Genomic DNA, 21,249 nt, shown 5'->3' on the forward strand with positions numbered 1-21,249 from the left:
GAAGGAAGATGAGTCGAATTACATTATGTAAACATTAAAAAAAAAACAACCCTGTACTTCTTTTATTTCTGCTTTATAATTTTCATTTAGGTGTTTATTCGTCTTTTTTCTTTCCTAGTGGACCAGGCAGATCCATTTGCACATGTGGCTGCCCTTCACTTTGACCAGATGCTTCAGAGGTTTGGCTCCCCCATTATCATCTTGAATTTAGTGAAGGTACAGTGTGCTCATTTGTTGGTTGTAAGATTCAAACACACTGGGCAACCTTTTCCACAGCACCAAGGGGGTCAGCAGAGGACAGACTTGCAGATTATCATGTTGGGACAACTCACTGTGTCTGAGCTGAGCCACTGTCCTGTAGCCTCAGATTCCATGTGGCCCCTTCCCTGCCTGCCTGGAGGAATCAGTAGTGTATTTCCAAGGGAAGAGAGTCATTCACTGTATCAGGTTCCTGATTTCCTTGTGTGAGTTAGGTGTGGGTGAAATTTCTGCCTTAGTTTCCAGGACAACTTGGAGAAGGAAACAATGAAGATGAAACTACCACAGCTTAGCTTTGATACAGCCAGCTCCTTTGACAGTGCAGGAGATCTCCTGGGCAAACTAATATGTTGTAATAGGATCAAAAGGCTAGAGTCAGAAATTGGGGTACTGTTGTGGATCAATAATCAAATGGGCAGGTAAGAAGCCCAGACAAGGTGTGGTATCGGCTCCTAGTTCTCTGCTTCCTTGCCAGAGCACAATGACTAGTCTGCATATCTGTGTGTATGAGTGGATGTATGGGTCAGAGGCCTGGGATGGGGGCAGGGAGACCAGATGACAAACTTTATCTGCATCAGTTGAAACCAAGTGAATTGGAAGAATCTTAGCAGCCAAGAAGACCCTGAGTATGAAAATCCAGGGGTTTGTTATGTAACATGGTTGTGGCAGTGGCCAGCAACCTAGTAGTATCTGAGGTTATTCTGAGAGGTTGGTTAATAAATGCAAGTTAATTTACTAAATAACCAAGGAACCCTCTGTCGATTTAGTTAGTCATTTAGCCAGTGTTTTTGAGGGTTTCCTGTGGGCCGAGGCCTGGAGTCAGCAGTCTGTTGGAGGAGGTGGTGAAGCAATGCAAAGGAACCAATGCAGGGAAATGGTGCTAGGAGAGCTGATGATGGCAGCGGGGAAGTCTTCTCTGGGGATGTGATGAGTTAGCATCAGCCTGAAGGAAGAGGCATTAACCAGGGCAAGAGGAGAGAGAATCATATTCAACTTGGCGAGAACAGCGTGTACAAAGGCCCTGGGAGAGGAGGGAGTGTGGCAGGTTTGAGGAAGAGAAGGAAGATCTGTGTGGCTGGGGCCCAGAGATCAGGGCAAGAGAGCTTGTTGTGAGATGAGGCTAAAGAGATACTAATAATTACGGCCAGACCATGAGAGCATCATAGTGTGTATTAATGAGTCTGGTCTCCTCCTAAGAGCAATGGAAAGCCATTGAAGACTCTTGCATGGTTGAGAGGATCATAATCAGATTTATGTTTTGAAAAGATTACCGTGACCTCAATGTAGGGAACAAATGGATTGGTACAAGGCTAAAGTCAATGCTGAAAGGCGAAATTGAAGGCTGTTGTAATTGTCCAGAAAAGAGGTGGTTCTGGCTTAACCCAGGGTGGTGTGGCCGAAATGGAGAGAAGTGGATGTGCTCAGTAGACTGGATTGAGATGAGGGAGGAGGAGTCAGGCTTGATTCCTAGGTTTCTGGCTTACGCAGGTGGATGAACAGCGATGCCTTTCACTAACTGACTCAGTTTGTGGGGGAAGGTCGTGAGTACAGCTTCGACACGCAGAGGTTTGAGGTGTATTTGACTCCTATGAAAGGAGGTAAGTATACATCAGGAGGCGGTCAGTATATGTCAGGAGCTCAGAGGAGAGGTCTGGGCTGAGTTATGATTTTGTGACTCTGTACAGGTGACGTTTGAAGGTGTGGGCATGGATGGAATGTGCATATGGAGAGTATAGAGTGAGGGGAGGAAGAACCTCAGTCCTAGTCTTTGGGATCTCCAACTTTTTTTTTTTTTAATTAAAAAAAGATTTTCTTTTTTAGAGACAGGTTCTCGCTCTGTCACCCAGGCTAGAGTGCAGTGGCGTCATCGTAGCTCACTGTAACCTCTACTCCTGTGCTCAAGCGATCTTCCTGCCTCAGCCTCCCAAGCAGCTGGGACTACAGGCATGTGCTACCACACCCAGCTAACTTTTTAAATTTTTTGTAGAGACAGAGTCTCATTATGTTGCCCAAGTTGGTCTTGAACTCCTGGCCTCAAGCAATCCTCCTGCCTTGGCCTCCCAAAGTGCTGGGATTACAGGCATGAACCACCATGTCCAGCCAAGATCTCCAGCTCTTAACGTCCAGTTAGAATGGGCTGAATCTCTAAAGGAGTCAAAGAAAAAACAGCCAGAGGAGTAGGAAGAAAACCAGGAGGGGCCACATTAGGAACACCAAGCACGTTTTACGATAGAGGGGAGTAAGTGGTCAACAGTGTCAAGTGCTGCTAAGGGGTCAAGTAAGATGAAAATGAAAAAAATGCTCACTGGCGTAAGCACCATGGGGAGCGCTGACTGATATGGACTGAGGTGTGGGATAAAAGTGAGCAAGCGGTGGCAGTGAGTATAGTACTTTACCCCCAGTAGGAGTACCTAGTGAAAGATGATGTGTTTGTATTTTTTTTAAAGAAATCACGTCGATATGTTTAAAAGCCTATGGAGGGGATCCATTTGAGACGGAGAGTTACAGGGCACAGGAGAGAAAAAGGATGATCAGCGATTTCATGCATCTAAGAAAGTAGGAAATGTTGAAATCCGAAAGATGGATGGGGGATTTAATGGGGGGACAGGGAATCGTAAGGGTGAAGGTGTGTGTGTGCACGACACATTCCACTTTACTTTCTGTTTAAGGGAGGAAGAAAAGTCGTCTGCTGAGAATGGAAGTTTGAGGGGAGTGGAGAAGGTTTAACAGTCTTGTGTGTGTGGGAGGATGTTGGCAAGAAACATCCAGGCAGTACTGAGAGCTAATTTCAAGTTGGTGATCATGATTTCTTAAAGGGAACCATTCTGCTATTGCCTGGTTTTTTCCAGCAGGGCTTGTGTATAGGTATAAGCACAGGTGAAATAGATGATTGGCCTCATTTAGTTTTGCCAGAGAGGTGTGACATAAAAAGGATCAAAGGATTTGGGATATTGGCAATACTATGATTGAGGTGGACCATGAAATCTAAGCTGGCCGAGGATGGAGTGTAAAGGAGAGGACTGATGGAGGAAGCAAAGCTGTCAGTGGATTGAGGTCCTCATGAGATGGGGTATTTAAAAGCAATTTGAAAATAAAAGAAGTTCTGGATAAGAAATGTTGAAGGCAGAGCAGTTAGTTACCTGTGATGATGACTTGATCTGAGATGTGAGGGTGGGAATGGAGACTGCACTAGAATGGAAGAGGAGGACAAGGTGCTGAAAGTCACCCAGATGGAGGAAAAGCTTGGGGTGGGGAGGGAGATTGTTCACAGGGGAGATCTGAATAACTACACACATGGGCTCATAGGAGCAGGAGATTTATATATATATATATGTATATATATATATATATATAGTGTGTATGTGTGCGTGTGTGTGTGTGTGTGTGTGTGTTTCAAATCAAGAGTATAGAGGAATATGTCCCAAAATTGGCAGTGAGGGGAGAGGAGGAAGACAATGAGGCAATCACCTTCGTTTCTTCCTTTGGTGCTCTTTGGTTTATGTAATTGCATCCTACCAGAGATTGACTTTGTAAAATAGATCATTCAGATATTTAATACATCATTTTCTAGACATTTATTCACATTGATGCAGAAAGTTCATATTCACATTTCTCTCTTTGTCAGCTCAGAATAATATTAAATATAAGGCAATGCTGGATCTAATCTTTGCCTAGTATTGAACAGTAGCTGTAATATACATAATTAAAAAATTAAAATAGGAAAACTTTAATAATGAAAATGTTCATGAACACTTTTCCAGTAAATGTATTGAAAATAAGATACTGTTAGTGTAGAAATAAATTATTGCTTAAGTAAAGTATTACTGGAACATAAACCTCGACCTAAATTAGTGGATTTTGTTCATGTTTTACAGAGTTCTTATGGTGTGGTTGAAATGCTGTGGTTAAATGGAGATTCAGGTCTATGGTGCTTGAAATAATTCTCTATTAATTATGCACATTCCAAAAATACTATCACATACATATCATTATAAATTCTTCTTTTCTGGATTACCCATATGTACATTAATTTTTGAATATTTAAAGGCCAGTAAGTGGATTTTAAAATTGTACTTGTTTATTGTTCTATTGTAATAAAAATCCTGACAATAACTACAAATTAGCTAGAGAATAGTTTGGAGATTAAATTGCTGTTTCATGGAATAGAAAAACATTTTGTTGTTTTTCTCATTAGTTATGTTATTCATAGGAAAAAGGATGTTTATTCAGTTTACTTGGAAGAAGACCTTATTAACTTGTGATTAAAGAGCCAAAGAATGCGTGTGTGAATAGAATGATACCAAGGGATATTAACTCTTTATCCTACCACTATATGAAGAGGGTACTAAAGGGAAATGCTTTTCTTGATTTCTTTTCTCGTTCACCCTGTGTTGTGAACTTCTCCCCAGCTGTGAAAGTTTGAGGCACCAGTTGAAAGACAGTTTGCAGCAATCCTCATGCCTTCAGTGCTACTGGGTAGAGATAGGAAGTCAACCTGGGATCAAGCTTAAACTGTACATCAGAGGTTTTTAATCTGGGGGCCATGGATGACTGTTAGGGACATCTCTGAACCCTTTGAGATTATGTGCAAAACGACTTGCATATGTGAAGTTTTCATTTGGTTGTTAAAGGAGTCTACAGCCCTAAGGAGGGTGAGTAAATAATACATTAATTCTAATCCACTATGGACAGACAGATTTTTTACACAGAGATGAATGAAGATTGCTTAAATAGCCTTCCCTCTCCATCTCCAAGATGTCAGATTTGATATAAGAATTTCAGAAAGATTTCGTTTCCCTAGTTGATTTAAAGTGCTTTAGAGACAAATTCCAGATAGGTAATTTTCTCAGATATGAAAATAAGCTAAATATATTTTCATCCTAAGTGGATTTAACACTGTTCTTAATCAATTCTTATCTAATTCTTCCATTTGGATTTGTTCGGCTGTGCACAATAGACACCCCTTTTTGTTTCCACGGAGGTTATCTAATTATATTCATGGCAATTGGAAAGTAACTCCATGATTGAAAACAGCACAGACGTATTTTGATGCCAGCAATAGTACCTTAACACCATTTCAGTGTCACTACTGTGGAATTAATTGTTTTTCTTTGTTTCTAAGTCAGGGCCCAATCAGGATAACAATAAAAAATGCTAATTTTTATTGAGTACTTACCATGTGCCAGGTGTTATCAGAACTTACCGTGCTTTATCTCATTTAAACCTCACATTAATGCTGTAAGCAAGATAATATCGTCACCCCATTTTATAGATGAAAAGATGGAGGCCAAGGGAAACTGAGAACCTTGCCTAAGGCCACACGGCTAGTGAGCGGCAGAGCTGACATTCCAACCTCAAGGCTGTGCCATAAAGTGCTAGGCCCTCTTGAGTGAGAGGCAGTGCAGTATCTAAGGAGGTGCCACAGGCAAGGGGGCAGAAGGTGAGCGTTAGTGCCATGAATGCCTCTCAAGCTTGGCGCATTCGGCCACAGTGTGAAAAGAAAATAATGCCAGTCTTGGCTATCTCACGGTATTTTGCAAGTCAAATTTAAAAGCACGTGAAATGTGCTCTCTGCTATGCCAGTTTGGGGATTGTCCATCCAGACCAGTTGGTTTCTCTCTGGCCCTCAGCTGGCTGAAGTTGGGGTTTCCTTTCTTCTGGTTCTTGGGAGGAGTCTCCTCTACCAGAGTGGGGTGTGAGTGAGCTGGGCTTCTTGGGGCTGTGGGGAGGTTACCAGGAAGAAGGCTGATCTCCTTGACCCTTTTAAGCTCCTTGTCTGTTGACATTAATTCAATGAAGCATTTATTTCTTTGCATTTATATTATTTCAGTTATAGTAGCTAGGTTTCATTTCAGTATATTTGAGACTTGGGCTTTTTGTCTTAACGTAGCTGAAAAGTAAAAATGTGAAAAGTCTGTTCCTCTGACTTAAGGTAATTAGAATGCTGAGAATGTTTAATTTTTGATTCAGGAGAGAGAGAAAAGAAAGCACGAAAGAATTCTGAGTGAAGAACTTGTCGCTGCTGTGACCTACCTCAATCAGTTTCTGCCTCCTGAGCACACTATTGTTTATATTCCTTGGGATATGGCCAAGTACACCAAGAGGCGAGTGATACTCATTTGGTTGTGATAGTTTCCTCTTCTTATAATGACAAATAGCAGGAAGCAGACCTCTATGGTAAAGTAAATGCTACCCATTTAATTTACTTTGTGAACCTGCTGAGGGGTTGTTTTGAGAGCCTAAATGAATTGACCAAACTCTTTTTTCTTTTTGCCTGTCATGTCCAGCGGTCCCCAACCTTTTTGGCACCAGGGACCAATTTCATGGAAGACAGTTTTTCCATGGACTGGGGGTGGCGGGGAGGTTGGGCTCAGGCGGCGAGATGGGGGAGTGATGGGGAGCGGCTGTAAATACAGATGAAGCTAGCCCACAGCTCACCTCCTGCTGTGCCCCCTGCCTCCTAAGTTTCATGGAAGATGGAAGACAATTTTTCCACAGGGGCAGGGGGTGGGGGAGTGGAGCTCTGCAGCCTGGTCCCTAACAGGCCATGGACCAGTACCAGTCTGAGGGCCAGGGGTTGGGGATCACAGTTATATACCATTTGCAAATTCTATTTGAAATATCTAGTCATTTCAGAACATCTCTACTACTGTTCCTGTAAGGTGTTAGTTTCACTTTCATCTATTTCATTCTGTCTTACTATTTAAACACTTTGTCAGACACCACTTCCAGGTTGTCATTTGTGGATAAACCTGCAGTCATTCTAGACTCTTTATAATAAATCCAAACCCCTTAGTGTAATGTTAAAGCCTGGTTGGTTTCAGAATGTAATAACTTTTATTTATTCCCGTGGCTGTTCCAGTCCAGAAAACCTAATCTTCATTCTCTGCCCCAAATGTAGCAGCCAAAGTCCCATCCCTGAGCCTCTATTCCTAATAATAGGAATAGAGGGCCCTGGTGCCTATCGTTCACCTTCCCTGGGGTGCTTCTACCCTCTTCTAGATGTCCACGCCTCTTCTATCTTTCAAGGTCTGATTCAAAACTCATCTCTTCTAAGGAACTTTCTTTCATTAAACCTTGCATTGTCTTTTCACTTGCTGCACATCATATAAGCTCTAGATTTACTTTAAGGTCTCATTTTTAAAATGTTACTATATTGTTTTATACTTAATTCATTGTACTTTTTTCTAAATTATTTATGTAGTTGGACACACACACATGCATGTGTACACACACTTTCCTACAGTATAAGCTTGATTACAAGTTGTTGCAATTTATATTTTCCAATTTTTCTTCCCACCTATGCTGTGCATTGTGCCCTTTCCACAGTCCTTTTATGAATGTATATTGACTTGACTGACAACTCTTGAGGAGTGAAAGCTTTGCAAAAAGCTCTGGCAGGGATGTCATGCGCCAAGATTAAGGATCAGCAATACTTGATGTTAAGTGACAGGTCCTTCATGTCTCTTTTGCATCAAATGTGGCTAGTTACTGAGTACACATTATATTCTAGACATCGTTACAGTGTTCCTATTAAGTACAAGCCAAGAGATTCTAAAAGTTTTATCCCTGAATGTCATTACTTACGGACTTATTTTGCTTTAGATATAAGGATAAATATGTATTAAAACTTGGGTTCTTACTTTTCTCATTCTTCCTTCTCTCCTTAGCAAGCTCTGTAATGTTCTTGATCGACTGAATGTGATTGCGGAAAGCGTGGTGAAGAAAACAGGTTTCTTTGTCAACCGTCCTGATTCTTACTGTAGCATTTTGCGACCAGATGAAAAGTATGTATGGTATTTAAAAACTTAAAATAAATCAAGATTTCTGCTCTTAGGTTTAAAAATATTTTAAATATGAGCAGTTTGTATACTCGGAATATGGATAATTTAGTTCTTTGGGAAGCCAAACTGCCCATGTGACTGTGTCCTCAATATGCACTGTGGGCCTGGGAATTCCTTTGGTGGTTATATCCCTTGAGATGAAAGCCACAAGATCTTTGTCTCTTGCTTCATGGAATAAACATTACATAAAATATTTCTGTAAAGCGGAATTGTCTACAGTGAATTCAGCATTAAATAGGAGCAGGGAAATTTTTTCTTACAGATTAAATACTAACATTTTTATGAAAATAAAATTTATTATTATAGTTGTTTGCTCACAAATCTTTCTTCATTACTACTTTTTGAGCTTCCTCAGATCAAGGATTTATGCTTTATTTATCTTTTCAGGAACCAACATTATATATTTCCAGCATTTTATTTTTAGTCAGCATAGTTAACTACAATGGCAAAACAACAAAAAACAAACAACTATTAGTGTGTATATCTTTGTAAGTAATCCTTTGGTTATAGTTTGCATTGCTTGCATTTGTCATAGTTTGAATTTTAGTGCATCCATGACGGGTCCCCAGCCATTCCCAGGTTCAGGGATTCACAGGAAAACTCAAGGACTCAGTATATTGTTGTACTCTGGCTATGATATACTACAGTGAAAGGATACAAAGCAAAATTTCAAAGGGAAAAGGTACAAGGGGCAAAGTTCAGAGGAAACCAGGCACAAGCTTCCAGCATCTTCTTCAGTGAAGTCACAGAGAACACACTTAATTCTCCCAAAAACAAGTTATGGCAGCATGTGTGACATGTTGCCAACCATGACAGCTTGTTAGAGACTCAGGGTTTTTTACTGGAGGCTGGCCACACAGGCAGCCTATATTGGCATGTACCAAAATTCCAGACTCCCGGAAGGAAAGAAGGTGTTCAGCAGAAACCATATTGTGTCTACAAATAGTGAGGCACTCTTACCAGTCCTGGGAATGTTGGAAACCCTCCTGAAATCCGAGTTCCCAGACATTAGCCAAGGGCCAACCTGTAAGCAGGACTTTCTAAAGACAGTAGGCCTATTATGTTAACTCTTTTCTGCACAGCACCTTCTTTTAAATAATTAAAATATTAATATCATTGTGTAGTATTTCATAACAAAATACATTCCCATGCATTCATTAGTGCATGGAGAAAATAAGTAGTCCCTAAAAGAAAATCTGCAGAAACAACCAGAGGAATGTAACAGGGGATCCACGGAGAAACGCTGGAGGAGGTAGAGAATCCTAATGCTGAGTGGAGAAGGCTGAGGCTTGGAAGACTTGTTTAGAAACATGCCCTACAATTATTATTCATATCTATAGAAACCAAACAGGAAACAGATTTGAATGAAAGAAAGGGAGATTTTGGTCAAATGTGGGTGACAAAATGACAAAGTGTGGGGAAACTGGGGCAACTTAAGATGCCCCTCTCCTGGGCTCTCTTTGGGGAGAGTGTGGTGAGCAGTCCATCCCATTTTTTTGCATATTCTCACTTACCTGAAAGAATAAGAATATACAGAATCAGCTGCTTTTTCAGGGTCTTTGGCTGTATTACTTTAATTCTGTGATTCTTAACAAAGAGCTAGTACCAGAATAAATATATATTATGCAATTGATGTTTTAAGCATGTATTTTTAAACACAGGTGGAATGAACTGGGAGGATGTGTGATTCCCACTGGTCGCCTGCAGGTATAGACAATATTATATTAATAATGAGTAGAATCTGTATACACAGTGTACTGTATAATGCTTTCTGTAAGCAGCCATGGAGAGAGATACATCTTATTAATATTTAATGCAGAAGTATTAATTATTTGAGAATGATTTTTAGAAAGCCTTACTGCTAGTGTTTAACCCTTAATGGAAAAATATGTACCTGAAATGATACAGATTTTTTTCCTGTATATTAAATTTTACTGGAAATAGAAACAAACAGAAACTTGAACAGAATAAATTAGAGTGACTTTGGAAAACAAGCCAGGTACTACACTATATTTACTGACTATGCTTTAAAAATGATATGGCCTCAACTACGGAATATTTAGTTTGTACAGTAAAGGAGACATATCAGGAAAAAGCCCATAATTTACTAATTGATACATGTGGAAATTTCTAGCTATTTTATCTTGCTAAAGTAAAGAATTAAATTCAAATATAGACCAGAGGGTTTGATGATGGTGTTACAACAATGTAAGTGAGCATTAAAGATAACCTTATATCAATTTCTAAAATGTTCTTCATTGTTTTGAACTTTAAGTTTACATAAAACTAAATAATTAATATTTATTCAGGAATGATCCATAGCCTTTCTTCTGCTTCTTAAAGTAAAGAAATATAAAGTAGCATGGAAATAGTTTTGGTGGCTGAATAATGATTGGACATCTTAAGGTGTTTCTTTTCAGACTGGCATCCTGCGAACCAATTGTGTGGACTGTTTAGATCGCACCAACACAGCACAGTTTATGGTGGGAAAATGTGCCCTGGCTTATCAGCTGTATTCACTGGGATTGATCGACAAACCTAATCTACAGTTTGATACAGATGCAGTTAGGTAAGCCTCATTTTCTGCTCTCCGAATGCCAATAATGACAGAAAACAAGCCTGATTATTACTAAAGATTTTTATCAATACATTTCTATTTTTAGCCTCTCAAAAATTATGTTGTTAGAGGACATTATTCAAATTCATTCTGTAATAAATTTTTCTATTAAAAATTTGGATATTGTCATGGTTTGGGGGTGGTTTTTTTTTGCTTGTGTTAGTTACCAATAAACACTATGTTCTTTAGATAAATCTAAAGTGCTTAGACCATCTAGTAGGTGTTTTTAAAAACAAATCCAGATGATAATTTTTTTAAAATAAATACTGTGCCTTCATACATTTTTAAGTAAAAATATGACTTATAAAAGATTGTTTCTTCATTAAGGATTGCTGTTTCTTCACTGTCCATTGGATCTGTGACATTTCATAAAGTGCTGTTTCTTGAAAATACAATGAAAGCTGTTAATGGTCATCTGAGATTGCCATAAAGGCTTAGTTTAGGAAAGTAATCAGTTTACAAATGGCCAGATCCACAGATATCACTGCACTGAAAATATTAACATTAATAGGCACTTTAAGAAACACAAGTTTCAAATATGTACCTATCTCTAAGAAAGAGTATGGTTTGCCTGTCTGCTGTGATCTGAATGTTTGTGTCTTCCCCAAATTCATATATTGAAATCATAACCCCTAAAATGATGGCATTAGTAGGTGGAGCCTTTGGGAAGTGATTGGATCTGAGAATGGAACTCTCATGATCGGGATTAGTGCCATTATAAAAGAGACCGCAGAGAGATAGGTAGCCTCTTCTGTCTTGTGAGGACACAGTGAGAAGACATCATCTGTGAATCAAGAAATGGGCCCTTATTGGACATTGAATCTGCTGGCACATTGATCTTGGACTTCCAGCCTCCACGACTATGAGAAATAAATCTTTACTCTTTATAAGCCACCCAGTTTATGGTAATTTGTCATAGCAGCTCAGACAGACTAAGGCATGGTGACAAGAGCATATCCTTTTATCAAAGGCAATTCAGAGGGCACAGAAAATTCTGTTATGGAAGGTGAATTGATCTGGAAGGTTGCAGAAAGTTAGGAGTCTTTTAATATGGTTAGAAACAGCATGGTCTGCCTTTCGTGGGTTATGTTTTTGGTGCCTCTGTTTCCTTTTTAGTGTTTTCTATGACTTTAATGCTTATTGGAATATCACTATAAACTGTAATGCGTTTTCTATTTGCATTTATCTGCGAGATGTTAAAGAGTCTACTTGAAAGGAGAGGCTCAGAAAAATTCATAAAGTAAAAGACCTGTTTTGAGTCTATGGCTAAGTAAGTAACTCGTACAATAATTTTGGTAAAATTCTTCCATGTGAGCTTTTCTTTTTTTTTAGGTTATTTGAGGAACTCTATGAAGATCATGGTGATACTCTGTCCCTTCAGTATGGTGGTTCTCAACTTGTTCACCGTGTAAAAACCTATAGAAAGATAGCACCGTGGACCCAGCACTCAAAAGACATCATGCAAACCCTGTCTAGATATTATAGCAATGCTTTTTCAGGTAATTCTTGAGTAATAGCCATTTCTAAGACATACTGTGATATGCAAATATCTTTTTAAACATGTACATTTTTTTTTTAGCTATTTGGCTAAGTAAAATAAAAATTAATTATTTAAAAAATTTAAATAAAACAGTCTATCACTTAGAAGGTACTCAATAAATATTTATTCAACAAATGAATGAACAAACATTTTATATTTTAAATAGGACACTTTTGCATTTTGGCACCCATAATTAGCATTTTTGTATAATGCAACATACTTTAATTCCTTGGCTTCTGTGCCCTTCTATATTTCTGCTTGCAATATATAGATAAATTTTTTGAGGGTGTTGAGTCATTATTTTTTAAAATAGGGTCCAAAGTCTTGACAGTTCTCTAGGAATGTAAATATCACTGAAATTTTTAAATGTCAGCTAGAAATGAATTGTAACATAGCATTGAATTATACGCATTAAATTATACTTTCTTATGACTTGTGAATACTAAATGTAATACATTGTTAAAGTGGCACTTTTCCTGCCTCTGTTCTGATGGAATTATCGATACAATAGATATCACAGACCAAAGTGATTGTGAGACAAATCCTCATGCGCAGAATTTACAAGGGAAGTGCTTGATGATCTGTTCCATGAGTCTTCAGCCCTTGAACCAGATTACGGGTAAAAAAGTTTACAGAATATGGAAAGGACTGGTAAAGAGGTCCTTTGGCATGAAATGTGGCCTGCAATGGCTGGCAGCTATTCCCAGTGGAAGAGAGAGTGGACTTCAGCAGGACTCTGGGTAGGCTTGACATGGTGTCCTGCCATTGGAGGGACCTCACGCCTAGGCCTCAGACTGCTGCATAGCAAATCTAAAGCAGAGGGATGGGCTGAGGAGAGTGCTGCCGTTCTGGGAACTGCCTGCACTCCGACAGTTGGTTGGGCCAAAGGGCACATGATGTGTTTACTGGTAACCAGATGTGGGTCTCATGGAGGAGGCTGCGAGCAGAGGGTTGGCCTCAGGCCTGGCCAGTAAGGCACCTGCAAGGACAGAGACCCTAGCAGCAAGAACCAGGAGGTCAACACTGGATACCTAAGGAGTTAAGGGAAGAGTTGCAAGAAACTGCCTGATAAAAACAGATGCCTGTGCCCATACCAAGGGAATTGCAAAAGAGTCCTTCATGGTGGAAACCTCAGGAGCATCCATGAAAGCATCCGTTAAGAGTCATCTTTTCAGCATTTTCTAGGCCCAGAGAGATGTAAAGACAGTTGGTTGTGCTCTTATTCAAGTGTATTAGTTTTCTATGCTGTGTAACAAATTACTACAAACTTCAGAGCTTAAAACATCACATGTTCATTATCTCAATTTCTGTGTACCAGAAGTTTAGGTACAACTTAACTGGGGCCTCTGCTTAGGATCTCACAAGGCTACAATTATGATGTCAGCCAGGCTGTCATCTCATCTGGATGCTTGGCTAGGGAAGGATCTGCTTCCCAGCTCATATGTTGGCAGAATTCAGTTTCTTGTAGTTCCTCGTGGCTGTAGGACTCATAGCAGCTTGCTTCTTCATAGCTAACAAGGGAAAGAGAGTCTATAGACTCAATCTGCTAGCGAGATCATCTTATGTAATGTGATATAATCATGGGAGTGACATCCCATCACCTTTGCCATATCCCATTGGTCAGAAGCAAGTCACAGGTTCCAAATACACATAAGCGGCATATCAATTTCTTAGGGCTACTGTATCAAAACAGCACAAACTGGTATCTTAACAGAAATTTATCATCTCACAGTTCTGGAGGCTAGAAGTCAAATCAAAATGTCAGCAGGGCCCTGCTCCATCCGAAAACCCATAGAGGAAAATCCTTACTTGCTTCTTCCTAGCTTTTGGATGTTACTAGCAATCCTTGGTGTTCCTTGGCTTGCAAATGCCTCTGTTGTCACATGGTGTTCTCTCCTCATGTCTGTGTCTTCATGGCATTCTCCCCCTCTGTGTGACTCTCCTCTTCTTATGAGGACACCAGTCATTAATGGCCTGCTGTATTCCAGTGGGACTGAATCTTAACTTGATTGTGTCTCCAAAGAGTCTATTTCCAAATAATGTCACGTGCACAGGTATCAGCATTTAGGACTTCAATGCATCTTTTTGGAAGACACAATTCAACCTATAAAAGTTATGGAGGAGGTGAAGGGGTGTAATTATAAGTCATGTCCCAGCAGGAACATATCTCTCTGGGTTTGTGTCACCATGAAAAAGAACATCTTCCCTTCTGCCTTCTCCTGTCATCACTGTCCCTGTAAATGGGAGTCATTATTGACACTTAAGGACAAGTAATGTGCTTTTTAATAAGACTAGAGGACAGAGAGAATGAATGTCTAGCTATAAATGATTCAAAAAGAAATGAACATTAAAAGATAAAGATGGTCATGAGAAAGGGATGTGCACATAATGGGAAGGTAAGGTAGAATTATGCACATCTGAAAAAGGAACTACTATGAAAGGAATGATTTCATGAATAATGTGGCTAAAACAGAATTCTTTATTTTAAGAAGCATAGTGTCATGGAGCATACAACTTATTTTTAAATTACAATGGGAATTATATAATGATGACAATATATTATAGAATAATTTTCTTTAAAGCACTCAGGATAACTTTGCAAAACTTTATCAGTTTCCTCACATTATGCCTCTGAGTTAGTCAGGAAGATACTGATTAAGGAACTAGAATAGTGAAATTAGGTTGTTAAGAATTTTACCCTTGGTTTGTATGGACAAATTGATGCTAGGCGACTTACCCTCTTTCAGGCTCATTTTTAATACTGTTCTTGAGGCTTCACATACATACTAGCATGCTCTGGGGTTTGTCTCTGGGAATCACCTTTTAGTTTCTAACATAACTAGTTACATAGGCAGTTGGAGGATACCTTACAGAGAAAGCATGGATGTCTAGGTACTTCCTTCAGATGTTAGGAAGAGCTTTTAATTCCCTTAAGGACCTTGTTAAGCTCTTTCTAATTTTATTTTACAATCTAATTTTTTAAGCTTGGATTTTCTTGCTGAAGCTGTTGAATTTAAATCCTATTAGGAGGAAAAGAAAGTTGTATACCTGTAACCAGTTAATAATAGATTTGCTGTGTATATACATACATACACAAATACATACACCCACACATATGTATGTAATTTAAGTGTAGTGAATGTGTGTGTGTGGGTGGAAACCATGTCCTCCTCAAACAAAGATGTAACTAAAAAGCTCAAGGGTAAAGACTTCAAAGCTCACCAGGCATGGAAAGCTATAGTCACAGAAAACAGCATTGAAATGCCTTCACCCAACATTATAAGCAGTGATCCCCAACCTTTTTGGCACCAGGGACCAGTTTCATGGAAGACAATTTTTCCATGGACAGGGGACGGGGAGGGAAGTGGCTGTAAATATAGATGAAGCTTCATGCCAGCCTACCACCGCTCACCTCCTACTGTGCAACCCTCCCTCGCTTTCTAAGTTTCATGGAAGACAATTTTTCCATGGAGGAACGGGGCAGGGCAGGGCACAGTGGAGCTCTTCAGCCTGGTCCCTAACAGGCCTGGGACCAGGGTTTGAGGACCGCAGCTTTAAAGCATGATTGAATATAAAAGTAGGTCATCATTTTGCCCTCTTGTTATCCACAACTACAGAGAACCTACCCGTTTTAAGCTCCTGTCCATATCCAAAGTGTTGAATACTACCGTCTTCCTAGAGGTGGTTATCTTATTTGCAGTCAAAAGTAGCCAGGATGAGATCCTCAGGTTCATTAGGCTGGCCTTACAGCCCAAGCTTAGTAAGCGACTGTAAACATCATAGTTACATTTCAAGTTATAACAACATTAGTACTTTTAAAAAGCCTTCTTTATCGTCCTTCGAAGGAATATCCTTTTTTTGGTTATGTTTCTCATGTCTTACATTTTACCATACTTGCTAAAAATTAAAGGAAGCTACTATTAAGTTTAAAGGATGAAAATCTCCTTGAAAACATGGCTGAAAAATGGAAAGCTTTTGTACCTAATGTTAAAGATATCTGGAGATAGAATGAACTATTAAGTGCCTTTAAGGCAATTTAAGAAGCATAAAGGGCAGCATGTTTACTTTTATATTATGTAACGAGGGTGCAAGTTGGGCCAGCGATGTCTGCATGATTTAATACTTGATGTTTTCTCTCAAAAAGTAGAAAAAAAGGCCCCACATATATTCAGTATATAAACATATCCCTTGTATATTTTATATTTAGCCTGAAAGGTAAGTGCTATTTTAATGGAATGCTTCCTGTCAAAATACTAATAACTAAAATACATGTTTGATGTACCATATTTCATTCATTTTATTTTGCTGAAATGATCAAATAACCCAATGAGAACAATGTTGATAATTTCAGATATAGCTGTGTTCACTATAGCTGTTGGAAGAAAATTGATTTTATGATAATGTTACCTTGTTCCAAACACAGTCATTTCTATTGTGCTATCATTTTAGTTCTATGCTCATTTTTGTAGAGAGGTTATTATTTATATTGTGGATGTCTGCCACAAGTGAATATACAGGGCTCTGAGACAAGAATGGAAAGAAGGAAATGAGGGGACAGAATGAAGGATACAAGGGAGGAGAATGTAGAATGGGGAGGGTGGTTCAGGAGAATACTTCAGTGCTTATTATCATTTTTACCAAATTGTGATCAGGAAAAGGAAGAGGAAGTAAAACATGTATAGAGTCAGTTTTATTAGTTCGGAATATAATTTGAAAAGGTAATTTTTGGAGTGGTCAAATAGTTAGAATGAACCTGCTATTCATGTGCCCTCTCTACCTTCATTATTAACCACAAAAGAAAATGGACCAGGCTCACAGCTGAGGGGGAAAAAATGTTGTAAACATTGTCTCAATTAAAGAAATGGAGAATATCGTTTCAAGGATTAGAAGTGGAAACAGATGCAACTGACTTGTTCAAGGTTGTGCAACAAAATATGGATAGAAACTAGGTCATTTTATTTGTCTGATGTCTCTGCTTGTCTTTGCAATAAAGTGAAGATGTATTTACTTCAAGTAAACTAAGAAGTGGTGAGGATATATTTTCATTTTAAAAATAAAATTACTGTCTAAGGTCTCTTGCTAAGTTCTTAAGGATTTTTAAGAGTTTCTCAAAATTCAAGAAGCAGTTTATGTTCACTACCCTCTATATATATTATAAGAGATACGGAGCAAAAAGGAAACATTTTGAAGCAAGATTTTAATTCTGCTCAAAATTTTTGTGGCTGTTTTAGATTGTATATATGTGTATATGAAGTATATGTATGTATTTTGAAGTGTAAATACTACTTCGATTTTCAGAGATATGTTCTATGAAATGACAGTTGTACCACTATCCTCCTGAGAAAACATTCTGCCAAGTTATATACATCAGTAATGGATTTTCTGACATACATATTTTTGCTTTTTAGATGCAGATAGACAAGATTCCATTAATCTCTTCCTGGGAGTTTTCCATCCCACTGAAGGGAAACCTCATCTTTGGGAACTCCCAACAGATTTTTATTTGCATCACAAAAATACCATGAGACTTTTACCAACAAGAAGAAGGTATTTTTTCTTCTTAGTCTATAATGTAAACTCAGACTTGATGTTCTTTTGAATATGTATATATATATATATAATACTTTTCTTTTTGAGAAATAACCATGCAGGCTAAAGCAGTGAGTTTTACTACATGTTTGCCATGAGTTTAATATTATTGATGTCCTAATGGTAGGTTGGGAAAATTGTGGTTAATAATTAATATTTTGTATTTTCTCTAAGATATAAAGTTTCCAAACTTCATAAGTGAATATAAGTTGTATCTCCACTAAAGCAAACCAGCAACATCATTTTTCAGTGTCTCCTACAAATGTGAAACTCTAAAGGACTCTAATGTTCAAGGACTCAAACTGAGTTTTAAGTATAGCATCTAAGCGTCATGTACTTTATAATTCCAATGTTCTTTCCTCCAGGAAGCACAATCACTCTCAGTGACACTGGGAAAGATAGGAAACTAGAGCAATTGCTACTGGTGTCAAATAGCCACTCCCATCACCTCACCACTCACTTTGGCCTTCTTGACATTCACCAGTACAGGTTATTTTGATAACAGTCAAATTGGTAATAATATTCTCAAAAGAAATGAATAGTTTACCTGAAGCATTTTAATATGATACACTGAGGTGTGGGCCTCAGGGTCAGGTAGAGTTGAGTTGAAATCTCTGCAATTATATGACCTTGGACTAGGTATTTAACCTCTCTAAGCCTCCTTTTCCTCATCTGCAAAATGTAAATGGCTGGACACACCTCACAGAGTCATTGTGAGGATTTAGTGAGAAGTCTTTTTAGTGGTTTTAACTGAAGTCATGTACTAATATAATCAATTTTGCCACACGAGCAAAATTTTTCATGTACTGTTTATGAGTTTGGAGCCTGGTCCATTATGCTCAAAGGGCTGTCATGTGACGTTCTTCCAGCATGGTTTTCTCTCACAGCATCGGTTTGATAGAGCCCCCTTATTTTGTGCAAAGGTACCTTCCAAACACGGCAAGGGTCCTTGCCAGTATGTGCTAATTGTGTGTACAGACCAGGATCAACTGATGAAGTTGCAAGAACTGATGTTGCAGTCACTAAATTCTGTGTTGCTTCAGGAACATTTAAAATATTAAGAAAGTCTCAGAATTTATGTATTTCTCAAATTTGTTCTATGAATGCATATTATTGGAATAACCAACTTAATACTTGAGCTTACTTTCCCTATAAATGAAGCACTGCTAGTTTTCACATTAAATTTATTACTAATAAGTGATTGTTTATGTGAATTTTTGCTAACAAACAAAAAATTTGGAGCTAATTATGTTTATTTGGTGAGAGATGAGTGAAAATACTCATATTTATCTTTGCTGATGACAATTGACTTTAGGTAAATGTGGCTGATTTTCTAAAAGAGGTGGAGAACTTTTCATGTTGGAAGGCTGCATTAATTTAGCTGTAATCAAATAAGGCCTCATTCAAGAAACTTCAATTAGATATACTTAAAATGTACATTATTTTGTAAAAATCTAACTGCTATGTACTTAATAATTTCAAAAATTGAAAACTATTTCTAAAGTTAAATAACCTTTTAATGACTGTTGTGTCTGCTTTTTGTTGGAAATCATTTGAATATTTGGTTGCAGCATGGAGGTCCACAGTTTTAGTTGATCCTCTAGATGGATATCAGTCATTTGTGACCTTAAGGGCATCTTGATTTGGGTTAGGTAGGAGAATGTAAATTCGCAGCAATAAGTGGATGAAAAGCAAGAAAGCATTTTTCGGGCATGTTGCTGAAGGCGTGGGTATTCTGCATTTTTCCATATTTCAATTGGATCTTTCTAAGCATCAAACAATGATTTTTAAAATGTCATCTACTGAGAGCTCAATCAATTCCATCTGTGGTTCTTTAGGTGCCTTGGTGATATCAACTAGGTGAGGCTGAAATGCTAATTCGAGTGTGATGTCCTATTCTCAAAGTCAGTGAACCTTTCATTGTATTCTCCAATAATAGGTCTATAACAGCTGTGTATTCTTCAAATGATTCACATACATTATCCTGCTTATCAGTGATCTTTGCTAACTGGGGAAAATGTTCATCTGAAATTTCCTTTTGAAGAAGAAGTGTTCTGAAAAAGGATAGCTTTTTTCAAAATGCTCGAAAAATGCTTTTTTGCCACATGTCCTATATAAACTTAGTTTTACCTTGCAAAGAAATATTCAAGTAGTTTTGATTTGACAAGATATCACACAGAAATGCTGCATTTCTATAGAAATCTTCTTTCAAAAATTCACATTGCTGATTCTCTTCTTCACAAAATTTAACTATCTGTTCTTGCAGAGATAAAATTTTGGTAACACCTGTCCCTGTGATAGCCAACATACTTTAGAATGATACAGCAAATCCACACTGAATACCTCATGGCTCAATTTTAGCATGTTACGAAACTGACTCTGCTGTGTTGCATTTGCACAAATATAGTTAACAATACTTATAACTTGTTGCAAAGTGTCACTTAAAATAGTAGCTTTAGCATAGAGGTATTGCGGATGCAAGATATGATGAAAAGAAATGAGAGCATCTGAATCTCTTAATACTTTTTTTTTTTTTTTTTTTGAGACAGAGTCTCACTCTGTTGTCTAGGCTAGAGTGCCGTGGCATCAGCCTAGCTCACAGCAACCTTAAGCTGTTGGGCTCAAGCGATCCTCCTGCCTCAGCTTCCCAAGAAGCTGGGACTACAGGCATGAATGCCACCATACCCGACTAATTTTTTCTATTTTTAGTAGAGATGGGGCCTTGCTCTTGTTTAGGTCTCAGGCTGGTCTCAACTCCTGAGCTCAAGCAATCCTCCCACCTTGGCCTCCCAGAGTGCTAGGATTGTAGGTGTGAGCCACCAAGCCTGGCCTGTTAATACTTTTTTTAATCTATGCAATGTACCCTTTATGTTTTCCTATCATGGAAGGTGCACCATCTGTACATACACTCATTACATTTACCAAATTCGTCCAATTTCATGACATTTATCTTGAAAGTTGCTGAAGATATCTATTCTGTGTTCTGTTCCCAAGAGTGCCCAAAGCAGGTACCTCTTCATAGCAAAGAAAATCTTCTGTTATGACCCGAATGAAGCATAAAACCTGTGCCGAGTCAGTAGTATCATTTGATTCATCCAAAGTGATTGATTAATATGTATTTTCCTCTTGAAGTATTGGATGAAGTTGTTCTGTTAAGTTGAAGGCTAATTCATGCTGCTGATCAGTTATAGTTCTCCTTGAAAGAGGCAGTTGTTTGTACTTTGAAACATTACCGGGCTCTAAGCATCCTACAACTTCGCCAGTGCATTGTTTCACAATTTCTACATCACTGAATGGCTTCCCTTTTTTCCTGAGTATATAAGCTACTTTATAAGTTGCTTCAGTGGCATTATTTCTAGGTCTTATTGCTGCTTGAAAGAATTGTCTTTGCTTTTGTGCTT

The 21,249-nt window shown here is 38.4% G+C and overlaps 1 protein-coding gene across 1 annotated transcript in view; it reads left to right on the forward strand.

Annotated features, from left to right (window-relative positions):
• Positions 1-21,249, forward strand: part of FIG4 (FIG4 phosphoinositide 5-phosphatase) — a 106,089-nt gene that overhangs the window by 41,601 nt on the left and 43,239 nt on the right. The window contains exons 9-15 of the mRNA XM_012651133.1: positions 119-216; positions 6,229-6,362; positions 7,929-8,045; positions 9,764-9,809; positions 10,523-10,671; positions 12,052-12,218; positions 17,668-17,831. Of these exons, the coding sequence (XP_012506587.1) occupies positions 119-216; positions 6,229-6,362; positions 7,929-8,045; positions 9,764-9,809; positions 10,523-10,671; positions 12,052-12,218; positions 17,668-17,831 (875 nt within the window). The remainder of the gene's footprint in view (positions 1-118; positions 217-6,228; positions 6,363-7,928; positions 8,046-9,763; positions 9,810-10,522; positions 10,672-12,051; positions 12,219-17,667; positions 17,832-21,249) is intronic.

This window comes from Propithecus coquereli, unplaced genomic scaffold (genome assembly GCF_000956105.1).
Source record: "Propithecus coquereli isolate 6110/MARCELLA unplaced genomic scaffold, Pcoq_1.0 Scaffold35, whole genome shotgun sequence".
Taxonomy (NCBI): Eukaryota; Metazoa; Chordata; class Mammalia; order Primates; family Indriidae; genus Propithecus; species Propithecus coquereli.